General features: G+C 38.9%; 1 protein-coding gene across 2 annotated transcripts in view; it reads right to left on the bottom strand.

Moving 5' to 3' along the window:
* The window catches only part of TRPC4 (transient receptor potential cation channel subfamily C member 4), a 162,011-nt gene that overhangs the window by 41,229 nt on the left and 106,678 nt on the right, over window positions 1–14,104 (bottom strand). For both annotated transcript variants that reach the window (XM_074859785.1, XM_074859786.1), the window contains one exon: window positions 1,692–2,028. In XM_074859785.1, coding sequence (XP_074715886.1) covers window positions 1,692–2,028 — 337 coding nt within the window. The remainder of the gene's footprint in view (window positions 1–1,691; window positions 2,029–14,104) is intronic.

Below are 14,104 nucleotides of genomic sequence, written 5' to 3'. Positions count from 1 at the left end.
TATTGGTTTCTTATTTCTTGATGGTATAAAACTGGGAAAGTTTACTGGACGAAATTTTGGTTTTAATATTTAAATGTCAATCTCAGCCACAGAAGTTAGTCTGACTTGTCTGTGGGATATGTCATTCCAAGCAGCCTGCCAGATTGATTAATTCCTTTGCAATTATACTAGATACTGGCTTTTTTAATGTTAGTAGCAATTTTTACCCAGTGAAGGCCAACACAACTTACAGTGAAGGCTGGTGGTAAGGATTGTTTTATGCTGTGCTATCATGGGGGACATCTCAGAAAGCAGTTCATCTGTGGAAGGCAGGTCCTTCTGAGAGGTTCCCAACAATTAAGTGTATACAGGGTTTCCAGTCATGCATGCTTGTTTTCTTAAGTAAAAGAGATGTAGCCCTGCTTCTTGCAGTGCTCTACCAAGGAACACAGAGGAAAAGCCACGGACTCATTCTCCTTTGGAATATCAGGCACTGCCAATTAGTGTATTACAAATTCAACACTGCATTGTAAATTATAAATGATCAATGATGCCAAAAGCCTTGTCAGTTTGGTTGCTCTTAAAAAAGCCAGGTGTTTGAGAAAAGTTGCAAAAGTGAAGAGAAACAGCATCTTAATGGGAAGCTCTGGGAGAGGTAACAGTACCAAAACCCCACGAAAACATTTCAGAAAATTTTGTGCATGAACTTGTCTATGTGATGACAATTTAAAAGAAGATATCAAACTTAAATTCTTGCTGTTAAGACTACTAAGTCCCTCCTACAATTTCATTCCAGTCAAGACCAAGTATATTTGGCCTGACCTCATCCAACTTGTGTTCGTTCCTAAAACAAGAATCAGGGAAAAGACCATGGCACACCGAGAGAGACATCACCTAGTAGGGTAGACACACATAGGTAGGGAGGACCTACAATAATCCAATCTGATAGGACTGAGCAATTACACAGGAAGACAATTAAGGCCAACATGGCCCACAAAAAGTAGGCTTTCAATAATCCGAGACCAAAATTTTTATTTTAAACTATCAGGACAGAATGGTAATCTTTGTCCCCATTTTTAAAATGCTAGGGGATTTTCTTATTTCTTCTGATAAAATATTTTGTTTGAAGTTGATTGAGAAGTTCTCATCAATGGTTTTGCACAGAAAAAATACTCTGCATGCATATTTTAATGAAAATACTCACTTGAAACGGTGATCATCACTATCTGCAATAGGTAGGTCTGTCATATTAGAAAGAAGCATACTTGAGGTAACTAAGGTCCAGAAATGACGCTATGCCTCATTCTAATACAAGAAAAAGAATTATCATGGTAAAGGGGTCGTTTTTTTAAAAGTAGACTCAGAAGACACTCAGAAGAATCAGAAGAATTTCTGGTCTGGAGAAAATAGATATTAAAAAGAATATCAATATGTAAGTTTCAGGGCACTGATTAATCACAGGAAAGAACCCCCAATATCTTTTGTTTTCCCTCACTGTAGTATATCAGGTGGTGACACTTTGGATTTTTAAACTCTTCCCAAGTTGTCTACTACTCTTGCTAGGTATTGGAGGAGATGGACCGTTTGCCTGTTTTGATAAGTCAATAATTCATGACAGAACTCTCTACTGTATCTTCCTCCCTCAGGAATGCTTGGCAAAACCACAGGGGTCAAAACACTTTTCACTGTATTTTCTTTAGTAATACATTTACCCAGGACCCACGGTAATATCATCCACTCGACGACGGTTGGTGGCGGTCCCTGCATGCTCAAGTATGACCTGTCAATGTGCTGAGAGGCAAGCAACAGTAGGAACAGAAAAGTCAAGTAGGATGCAGTATGGCAGATAAATTTGATAAATGGCTTTCTGATGAACAGCCCTAATGGGCTTTTGGGAGCTATCAGGTAGCACACAGAGAAGAGCGGGAAAAGGAGTCCTATCACAACACATGTCAACATCTTCACAGCCCAGTGTCGCCTCCTCCATCCAGGGAACTCATCGTACCAGCGGGATGCAAGCAGCTGCTGACAGTTGGGCTGGGCAACAAACTATAAAGAGAAGAAGAAAGGAAAATGATTAGTTCCTTGTTAGCTCTGTGAAGTTATTTCCATGCCATGTATGTTATGATAAGTAACTTTTGGGTAGAGATTAAAAAAAAATAAAATCCACAGCCTGTGCAAGCCCACTCATACTGATAATACTAGTAAGACAGGGCTGGGTCAGCCTGCCCTTCCTTCAATGCAAAAAGTATAGTACAAAGCCATCAAAATTCACTTTTCACAATAAAACTTGACTTCCCTGTCAGCTGAATACACAAGGAGCCAACAGACTGTAAAACACATGTACCTCAAAAGCTGATTTCAAACTGAAAAACAAATTCACAAATACTTCCATTATTCAACCAGCAACTTTTGTGGAGAATTCACAGAACACGAGTAGAAGTCACTATGAAAATGAAAAGCACAACTGAGATCTGTAAACAGTGAAACTAAATTCCACATCCATGAATAAACTATTGTCAGTATCTTCTCTGCTAATTCTCCAAAAATCAGGCTTACATGCTTTTATACTGACAAAACTCTTACAAATACATTACATAACACTTGCACAATACAAACCAAGCATTAGCATTTCCCAGTGTTTCACTAATCCTTGTCAAGATATATTCCTAACCTGTATAATATTTTATGGTCTGTCTGTTCTCCATGATGGGATTTCAGTTTTTAAAATATGACCCTTAAGATTGAATGTCACCAAAAAAACCCCAAACCCAGGAAATATTTAATATTTTTCAGATAGCTTTTCAAAGAAGCTTTAAGTATATTCCAGGGTTTTATGTCATATTTTTATCTGATCACCAGTTCCTATTTTCCCTAATGCTTACTTTCATAAAGGGGACATAGAGTAGCAGCATGCTAGACTTGACATAAGAGATATAGAACAGAAGCAACATATGCATCGAAGAGAGCCAGAGCTGTTGCATTTTGCTTAAAAAAAGGAAAAGAAAGAAAGTAAGCATTTTCCTTATGTTACTGTGGTGGCTTGACCTTGGCTGGATGCCAGGTGCTGCTCTATCACTCCCCCTCCTCAGCTGTACAGGGGAGACAAAATATAATGAAAGGCTCGTGGGTCAAGATACAGACAGGGAGATCACTCAGCAATTACTATCATGGGCAAAACAGACTTGACTTGGGGAAAATTAATTTAATTTATTGCCAATAAAATCAGACTACAGTAATGAGAAATAAAACCAAATCTTAAAACACCTTCCCCTCACCTCTCCCTTCTTCCCAGGCTCAGCTTCACTCCTGATTACTCTACCTCCTCCCCTCAAGCAGCAGAGGGGGATAGGGAATGGGGGTTGTGGTCAATTCATCACACGTTGTCTCTGCTGCTCCTTCCTCCTCAGCTGGAGGACTCCTCACACTCTTCCCCTGTTCCAGTGTGGGGTCCCTCTCATGGGAGACAGTCATCCATGAACTTCTCCAACATGAGTCCTTCCCACAGGCTGCAGCTCTTCACAAAATGTTCCAGCGTGGGTCCCTTCCACAGGGTTCAGTCCTTCAGGAACAGACTGCTCCAGTGTGGGTCCCCCACAGGGTCACAAGTTCTGACAGCAAACCTGCTCCAGTGTGGGCTCCTGTCTCCATTGTGGGGTCTCCATGGGGTCACAACCTCCTTCAGGCATCCATCTGCTCCACTGTGGACCTCCGTGGGCTGCAGGGGCACAGCCTGCCTCACCATGGGCTGCATCACGGGCTGCAGGGGAATCTCTGCTCTGGCACGTGGAGCACCTCCTCCCCCTCCTTCTTCACTGACCTCTGTGTCTGCAGAGTTGTTCCTCTCACATATTCTCACTCCTCTCTCCAGCTGCTGTTGCTGCTGTGCATCTTTTTTTCCCCTTCTTAAGTATATCACTGAGGCACTATGACTGTCACTGATGGGCTCAGCCTTGGCCAGCAGCAGGTCCATCATGCAGCTGGCTGGCACTGGCTCTGTGATACATGGGGGAAGCTTCTAGCAGCTTCTTACAGAGCCACCCCTGTAGCCCCACCACCACCAAAACCTTGCCACGCAAACACAATACAGTTACACACATCCAGTGGATTAAATAATTAGCAGAAACTTCACCTTATTAAATAATAAAATTGTTAACTTACACAAAATAATTTCAGATTTGAATTCTCATCAAATGCACCTATTTTGGGATTTTACATTATTTTGATAATACTTACAACCACAGAAGCCATGTTCCTTTGGGGAGGAATAATAGGTAACTTCTCAGTTTCTGAAATCACTGGGATTACTACTGGTAGAAAATGCTCTTTAGTTTGAAATGAAACAAGAGTCAGCATGCATCTTTTTATATATGTCTGGATCTTGTCAGAAATGTTAACCTGAGCCAAGTTCAAACCTGGTGTATGTTAATGAAATGCCAGTGTCTTTAGCAGAGACATATTTGCCTACCAGACACCAACAGTGGAGCTGCCTCTGACTGTTGTGAAAAACAAGAAAATTTACTCATACCATAAGCATCTTGAAAATAGCCTTAAAGAAGAGTAACAGAGTGTTCTCTTCCATTAGGAAAAATGCATTCACAAGGTTTCAGAGTGTCTGTTTCAAGATACAAATGTCTGGAATAATACTGCATGCAGTCAGAGCAGATGGTTTCAAAGTTATGTTTTTGCCAAGTTATTAACGGGGGTCTCCCTACAAAATTTTTCACCTCAGTTTGCTTGGGTAGGTACAGATTAGTGCTTTGCTTGACTAGTGAAAAAGTATGACTCGTGGACTAATTCCTGTGTAAAATATTTGGGGTTTTTTTGCCCCGGAGTGTGCCAGATCGGTGTTTGTTTCCCTTTCTTCACAATATCTTCCCATTACATGTTCTCTCACCTAAAAGTAATCAGTTCCTAAGTCTGGCCTGTGTTCCTTTTCGCAACACCTTTGGGCTGCCCTCATTGTGTTGGGGACCCAGGTGAAGGAACAACTTCCAGTGGCTAGCAAAGGAATGAATCTCCCTAGATGTAATGTTGAGGAAATTAAGGAAAAGGGGTTTTTCCGATGTCCACCAAGTATTGCGCTGCCCTGGGGCTGGGTCGACCAGAACTGATGCAGAGGTACCTCATGCCATGAGGAAATGGTTGCTGACTGCACCATCTGAAGAGTGTTCCACACTGGGTGGGCAGTAGCTGCTTAGTTCTAATCTTTAAACAGATTAATACGCAAAACTTTCAATGTTAATACTGAAAGCATTTCTGAGCAGGCTTGAAAAAATGTTTCTTGTCTCCTAATATCCATATTAGATTTTGTCATGTTGTGACTATATTGCTAAGGTATGATGTGTTAAAGACAAGGATTGCTTTTGGAGGCACAGTAAGCTTTTCAGTAAGTGCAGAAAATTTTCAAATCCCAGATACTGAAGAGTCAATTTTTTAAATCGTAATTTTTAAAGAAGTTAGCTCTCACACTTTTCTTTAAATTATGACTGTGAAAGGACAGTTTTAGCACTGGTTGGATTCTTCTGACTACAACAGAAAACTAACATATAGTTGACATGGCTAGAGTTAAGGGGAGCACCATTGGTAATGTACTTTAAATGACTAACTAGACATAAAACACATAAGAAACAGCTAATAGTGTAATATGGAGCACGCATATAAAATACCGTGTCAGCATTTTAAGAACTGCATGAATAGGGAAGCAGTTCTAGTAGTGCAGGCAAAGGTCTATAACAGAAACCACAACGCAGTGCCTACAGATGATATACTGCATTTCTGAGAGGCCCAGATATCCAGTTTCATACTGTCATTTTTATCTAACAACACTGTTGGCAAGGTTAGTTAATGATGTCCTGAAGCAACAAAAATATCTGTCTCTTCACTGTAGCCTTTTCTTTATGGTTCTGAGCTCCACTGACCACATAACATACACTATGAACCATTCCAAAGTGTCTTCAGACAACTGGAAAATTACTCTAAATCTCTTGCTGACACTTCTTTTATAGTTACGCTTTTCTGCTTCATTTATTAAGGAATTGTATGACATTATTAAAAATGTCCAAATTACTTTTCACAAATTTGACTACTTGCTCCATTTTTGTGGTTGAGAGATTGTCATCATATGCTGTGAAATATGTTCAGCAGTGATATTTAATTTATTAAATTAGCTGAATAATGAAGGAAGTTCTTGCATGGGGAACAACTGGGGTACCCTGATGGAAGAAAACTGTACTCAATGGTGAATGCTACAGTCTTGCTCCTCAGCTGCCCAGAGAAGGGGAGCTTGTTACTGCACACTGCATCTCCTTTCTTGTCCTTGAGGACATGTTTCCTCCAGACAAAATGAGGAGAAGATGTGTACCCACATCTTGTCTTCATATTTAATAAGTAAGTATTTGAGCCCATATAGGAACTGGGGGCAGGGAAGTCTTCCTGGGACCCACAGTGTAAATGGTGCCTGTATAGGCTGTCTCAGAGACATTACTCATAGGTCACATATATATCTGTGACTAATATATTTTATTACTGGTCCTGAATTCTTATTTACACTTGACTTTCTGATTTGTCCACTAAAAAGCCCTTCTCTACAGAAAAAAAGAAAAAGTCTTCATGGCAAAATTCTCTAGTCAAATGAGATTTATACTCTACTATAAACCCTTCTATTAGAACAATAGAATTGGATGGAAAAAAGACATGCTCCAAGCCATAAGACACTTCCTGTATAAATGGATAGGATCGCATCTAAGATGATCACATAGTAAAGCTAAGTAGATATCTAAGTCCTCTGCTAAACTGGCAACTAAAAAAATAATTTTTAAAAAATATTTTACACAAATATTTTATGATTGGCAGAAATAGAAATACTCTGTGATATTAATTTGCCAGATCTGCATTTCCTATGTCAAAATATTTTCACTGTAGTATATTTTTTCTTCCTTAATTGGAGATATTACATCCTGAAGTATTCAAAGTATCTGTTGTACTGTCAGTATTGTGTTGTATGGTATTTGACTTTGACATTGTCTCCATATAATTAGCAATCATCAAGTTTATATTTTCACATTACAGTGGCTTCCAATAGCTTCCAGCAGTTTGTAATTATGCAAGGGATTTTGCTATAATGGTTATTCCTGGTTGTACATCTTTAGCTCCTTCATAGAGTCTGCCCATCTGAAAATGTTATGCTATTCATTCTCCTAGTTGTCATGCTGGGAATTGGCTCTTCCTCGAGACTGGTGAAAATCAAAAATTATTCACAGTGCCAGCAAAAATAATCTGGTATAAATAATAGCAGCCTGATTCTAGTGATATCCAAGCATATACATAGCCCAGAATTTCATTTTCACTGCTGATGAAATCTGATATTTAGATTTGTTACAATACCTATCCTTCAGTCAATGGAAATGATGAAGAAATAACACAAGTGGTACTATGAACTATATAGTCTTTCTAGAAATAATACTTCTATAAAAATAATTATTTTTATAAATAATATATAATCAGAATATCGTCAGTTCTTAACTGTAGCACAATATTACCTTTAAGTATTTATTTCATTGTATGAGGAAATATGCAGATATCAAAAAACCCACTTGTAATAGAGTGCTCATTTTTACACTTACAAAGCAGTCTAACAAAATCTGAGGCCCAAATTAAATTCTCATTCTGGATCAGTAGATGGTTAGTATATGTTACATAGAAAAAGAATGTGATTTGTCATCTAGAAATGAAAGGTGTCAAAGGAAAGTGATTTCCTTTTTGACTTATGTACAAGTGAGTTATGCTGTAACACAAAGAACCATCCCTGACACCATATTCTAACAGACGAATGTTGAAGATCTTTTGGGGGGAGGAAGCAAAAGAAAATGGTTATCATAAACTTTCTTAGTAAAACTTTTTTAAAGTCACGGCCAGATTCTCTGTTGTGCTGGTTTGTACTGCCTTACAGTCAAGCTGGTAGGAAATGTTAGCTCTGACGTCTGCTGCTTTGTCACATACATTTTCCAATGAACGTGCCGCAGTTCAGTAAGAATTAAACCCAATTACTTTTTCTTTCTCTAGAACATTTTACTTTTCATATTTTACATATTTTCGCAGATAGTTAATGAAAACCCAAGCTCTTCTAGTTATTTTAACTTCAAATCTAGATGTCAAAATTCTCTATCTACTGGTTGTGAAAAGTGTATTTGCTTGGCACTAATGACAGATTCAAGTCCCAACCTCATTAAGTAGATTTGTTAGATTGTTTCTCCCTCTAGAGACATCACTGCATACTCTTTTCTATATCTTCCCCCGAAGATTACATTTCTGGATTTCTGCACTTACTCTGTGAGGACTGGTTCGTTAAGACAAATAACATTTAATTGCAATTTAAATGCTTTAATGTTATTGACTGGATCAGCACTAGATGTTCCTTTCTAAAAGCTAGAGACCATGTTCTGGACTCCTTTGGGTACAGTTATACTGTCTGTTTTCTGTCTTAGGCCAGAAGCCCTGTTTCCTCTGCCAATTACCGTGAATCTTCTCATGTCTATCCCATCTATGTCTAGTGCCAACTGGACCAGACTATCATTATGATCATGATTCTGGCTGGACCCAAACTCCTGGGTAAAATTTTCCTCAGCTCTGCCCGCAGCTGTGTCATTAAGGAAACTAGCCAGCTCACTTGGGATCAGAGCACCAGAGCACGCTAGCTTGTATATCATCAGGGCAACCTGCTTCAGATCAGGTCCCTATAGCAAAACAAATTCACAGCATAGTTGCCTTCATCATAAAATCCAGAGTTTACACTGCTCTCACCAAGAATAGAATAAAATGCTAGGGTTTTTTATTGTAATTATCCTATTGTTTAACTTCAAATATGAGGAGGAATAAACAAAGGAAAAGGAAAACATAAAAGTGAAGACTGAAATGCTTCGTTAAAAGGATTAATGAATATTATACAAACAATGACATTGCAGTTTTTAACATTTTAAATTTCCTTTGTGCTGCATCAACACAACCAGAAAGTCTTCATTTGATTCATTGCTCCTTCTCAGTAAAATGAATCAGCACAGAGAAAACTATTAAATATCTATTAAATAAGTCAAGACTTATCTATAATTGCAGTGGTTCTGATTAATTGCTTAGACAAGGCAACAGCAGCTGAAACTAGAATGCAGTCCTTAGGAACCAGCTGTGCCTGACTAGCCTTGTTAGACTTCCCAATGTTAAAGAAAAGTGAATCAGTTGTTGGGCTTTGGGATGAGTCTGTAAAATAGCTCCGAACTTCAGAACTGGGATGCTGGTATAATACTTCTTGTTGCCATTCTGGGCAGGTGTTAAACTCACCACAATTCAAAACATTTTTTGTAGGGAAAACCAATTATAAAACCCCTGTAAATATCTGCAGAGATAATACAATATGAACTTGCTTCTTTTACATTGGATCCCTGTTTTTACATACCTAGCTGGTGTATATCCAACAAAAAAGACAACTGATTTATATGCAAAGTCCTACACTTGTGACAGAATAACCCTGTGCAACAGTACAGGCTGGAATTCCCTGTCTAGGGAGTAGCTTTGCAGAAAAGACCTGGGGACACTGGTAAGCAAGAAGCTGAAATATGACTGGGTCCATGCAGGGCAAAAGTATAGCCTGAGCTGCAGTAGCTGAAGCATAGCCAGCATGTCAAATAGGGTAATAATTCCCCTCTCTTTGGCACTTGTGAGACTACATGTGGAGTGCTGTGTCGTGTTTTGGATCCCTCACTACAACAGAGACATAAGCAAACTGAAGCGAGTCCAACAGGGCATCTCCAAAAGGTTATGGGGCTGGCTCCCATGATGTACAGGGACAGAAGGGAGCTGGGTGTGCTCAGCCTCAGAGAAGAATCATGGTGGGAACTCACTTGCTGTCTTACACAAATGAAAGGGAGGTTATGGATAGAAGTAGGCTTTTCTCAGGAGCACAGTGAAAGGATGAGGATGATCATAAACTGCATCAAGGGAAATTCTAGTTTGATCTAAGGAAAATATTCTTCCCTATGACAGTAGTTAAGCACTGGCACAGGTTGTCCAAGGAAGATGTGGAATCTCCATCCTTGTAAATATTCAAAACATGGCTGGGCAAGTTCCTTAGCAACCTGATTTATCATCAGTGTTAGCCTGGCTTTGACCAGGAGGCTGGATCTTGAGAGGTATCTTTCAACTAAGTATTTTTATGATCCTACAAACTTACTGCATTAAGACAAGTAGTGTTTTCTAGGGCAACAAAATTCTTAGAAAGTCATAGCAATTGTGTTTACAGGTTTGAATTTATTTATTTAGGTTTGAATTACTTTCCTAGGAATACAAGGTATTACTAAGATCTTTTTCACTATTGGTTATTCCCTTTGAAAAGAGGCAGAGCCTGTCTCTCTCATATGATTGAACCATATTATTCCCAAACAATACATAAAATCATTTCAACTGTTCCAAACACTTGTGCTCTAATAATCTGTGCATCATATGTATGGAAAGAGACATAATAGTCAAAATATTGGCTTAAGTATCTGTCATTTCAATCCTATTATTCTCAAAGCAGTCTTCAGATACCTCTCACACCATTTGCTGTATGCACCAATAGTTTCTACAAAATAAATTAACTGGTAAGAGAATAGAAATAGTGACTGACCATTCTCCCAGTATTCATTCTAACACTGAATAAATTGAGATGATAAACACATTTTGTTTATAATCTCAAAAGTCCAAGGTCATTTTAGGAGACTAAAATCAATATATATTCTAAGTAACTTCATGTATTAACACAGGTAGAAATCACATGCACTGTTCATAGTGTACAGTTCATGTAAATCATGCTACCAACTCAAACTGATTTGGAAACAAATATCCACTTGTATAGTCTGTTGTCAGCTCCAGGGGCTGTAAAAAGAAAAAAACCCCACACCTCTGGACCAGTGAGCAATTACCAGTAGCATGCTTCTTGCAACCAAGCTTGTTTTGTCTCCTGTATTGGTAAGGCTTCTAAGCATAACTGGTCAGCCAGAAGGGGTTAGAATTTAAGTTAGTTACAATCCCACTGTATGACAATCAATGAGTTCCCTCACATCCAGCTCATTGTACCACTTTGTCTACTTTTGTAGCTGCCATGTCGCCAGAAGGAAAAGTTACAAATTAATAAACCAACCTTTCAAAATTCATGAGGGAGCTGCAAATATGTCGAAAGCAACTGAAGCACAGAACGCAGTGTGAGTTTAATTGGAGAAAAATTAGCTGGGTAAAGCTCTGAGTGAGGGAAGGGTAGGAAAGCGACTAGAAAAGCTAGATTCTTCCCCTAGGCAGTGTTCGCTCATCTGAGAATTTCTACTGGCATCACTGGAGACCACCCTGTTCCTCATTTGCTCAGATTGTTGCGGAGGCCAAAACAAGGTAGAGAGACATTCTTAGCTCTATTTTCTGTTTTTGAATGTCCTTTCAGATTTGGGCAGGGTATTGAGCTATTTGGAAGAAATCTGACTATAATTTTTTTTCTTCCTTCTTTTCTCCATTTTTCAGGCTCTTTGCCTGTGAAGAGAAACTTTCTTGTAGCATTATTTGATTTTTTCTGTAAAAACAATGGTAATCACCTTCCATTAGCACCAGGCAAATTTAGGTTTCACTCTGTTAGCTTATTACGAGGTGCCATCCTGCATCCCGATGTGAAAAATGGATATGAGCATAACTGTTCTTGACTCCAAGCTTATGCTGTTCCAGCCAAGTGATAAGTGAGCCAACAACAGTAATGTTGAACTCCAAGGTTTCCCACTTTCTTTAGAAGTGGCTGTTTATTATGTGAAGCTTGCGTGGAACTGAAGATGCCAAAGTTCCCCAAAAGCAGTGTGAATCCAGTTTTTGGAAAGCGTAACACTCACTCATTTGAAGGTTGACTGAATACAGAATCAGAGGGATGAGGGAAAAATAAAAACAGGCTGATTATAAAGGCATTCAAACTAAATAAAGCAATAAACTGTACATTTTTCTCTTGAAAGTTCTCTATTAACATGTTGTAGGGAGGTCTGGCTTTGTAGTTTCATTAATGCTTAGGAACAGAATGTATATAGTCACTCAATCTGCTTTTCTTTCTCTTCAAATACTTTACCGTTTTGCATCTTTAAGTTCCTCTTGTTTAACTTGGCTGTGTGTCTATCTGAGAATGTTAAAGGCTGAGAAATCAGATTAATCATCCAGTTCCTGCATGAAGCCTAAGATGAAATGATAGGTCTTTGGCAATGATGCTCAGTGAGCATTACTGTAAGACCATTTGCAGGAGAAATGCATGTGAGTCTGTAGCAGACGTATCAATTATATCAGTCAAGTGTGGCCTTCATGAACCTTCCTTTTGGCCTTCAGAAATGATGCTTTTCAATTTTTTCATTATCTGTACCTTTCTTCCCAGTTTCACCTTAAATGAATTCAGAGGCACTGCTCTTGAATGGCCAGTTGACAGCCACCATGTGCAGCTTCTGTGGTTTAAACACAGAATATGAATCTTGGAAAGAATTGCAGGGAGTATAATTTCTTGTTCACAAGCCTTGCTCTCCAACAGCTCCTTTACACTTCAGAGTAGGTTGTGGTTGAAGAAAATGACCTTCTCTTGTAAACAGATATAAGAAATACTGTGCTTTCCCATAAAGGGAAAATACCTACAACAGTTGTTAATGAAATTCTATATACCCAGCATCTGCCAGCCTGGAGAAATAATGACAGTCCTTGGGTAATTCTTCCCCATTATGAAGCTCTGCTATTTGTGGCAAAACATTAGAGTCTGATATCTCAAATGAAAACCTGGAGCTACTCTCACTGTTCTCATACAGAGAGATGTCTGAACACTGCTTGTTTCTTTCATACTGAGGAACCAGAGCGATGAAGGAATCAATAAAGAGCCTTTTTTACTTGAGTTTTACATATGTGTCACTTTTAGGGGTGTTCAGGTTGCACCTACACTGAAGAAATCAAACAGCAACTGAGTCTGAGCGCTAGACCACAGTCATCCCCACTACTTACTTGCTCTTGCCTGGTTCCAGTTTTGACATCTCTAGCTGGCTGTACGCCAACCAAAACTGCAACTTGCTGTAGCCTGTTTGCATGTAAAACTCTTAGTATCATTCGGTCTTATGGTCAGGCTATGGTCTGCTTTCATTCATCTCAAAGAACAGTTCCTCGCACAATATTTTACTGATTTATGTTATACGTTTCTGTGTTAGACTGGTGTTTCGAAAATTCATCGCATGTTCCTGGAAACTGGATAACTCAAAATGTTTTTGTTTGCCCAACTTCCATAGCTATTCCTTATGGAGATAGAGTAGAACACATTGGCTTATAGTTCCAGAGAAAGAAATGTATTTTATTTTAAAATGTGGAGGAAAATGACCATTTGCAAAAAGGAAGAGGTAGAAGAGAAATATGTGGAAAAATATGAGCAAAGGCTGTGTTTCAGTCCCTGAAGGTTTGAGGCTACATTCTTCCTTGACAAATCACAGACAATTTGTTCACTGACAGAAAAATTCACTCCATAGGCTGTTGTCACTGCTGCATGACATGCACGCCCTAGCTTCTGCTCCAGCAAGTCAGAAAGGGTACATTTCTAAGAGCGAGCTGCTCTTTAATCCTTGTGAAAGATAGCTTCACTGGTACTCTGAAGGAATATTTTCTTCTGCTTCCTTTGCACTCTTCTGTGGTGTTAAGCAGATATATCCTGATCATGTGCAGGAAATCATGATTCCCTAAACTGAAATTTGAGAATCAGATATATGTTACAATTAAGAATAAAGAAATTTACTGTATAGTAAGATAGAAGTGAACACAGAGAAAATATTCCAAGTAAACCTACAAACCCACTGAAGTTCCTATGTGATATGCAAATTAAATTTAGATTGCATATGTACCTTTCTCATCCCCTGCACTTTTACATAACACACATGCTTTAATGAAACCAGCCAGCTGGAGGACTTCTGCCTTGACCCACAGGCAGGCTGGGTGATGCCTCCGGAGCTAGAGTCATAGTCAGTATCTATTTTTCTCCACAATATTCAGCCTGCAGCTGTAAAGGTCTCATGCTAATACCATCAAACACTGTAATCAGGGAAGCAAGACCTTTTCTTTT

Source organism: Strix uralensis, chromosome 2 (assembly GCF_047716275.1).
Source record: "Strix uralensis isolate ZFMK-TIS-50842 chromosome 2, bStrUra1, whole genome shotgun sequence".
Classification (NCBI taxonomy): Eukaryota; Metazoa; Chordata; class Aves; order Strigiformes; family Strigidae; genus Strix; species Strix uralensis.
The sequence above is the reverse complement of the archived record's forward strand: the minus strand, read 5'-3'. Positions and strand labels throughout refer to the sequence as shown.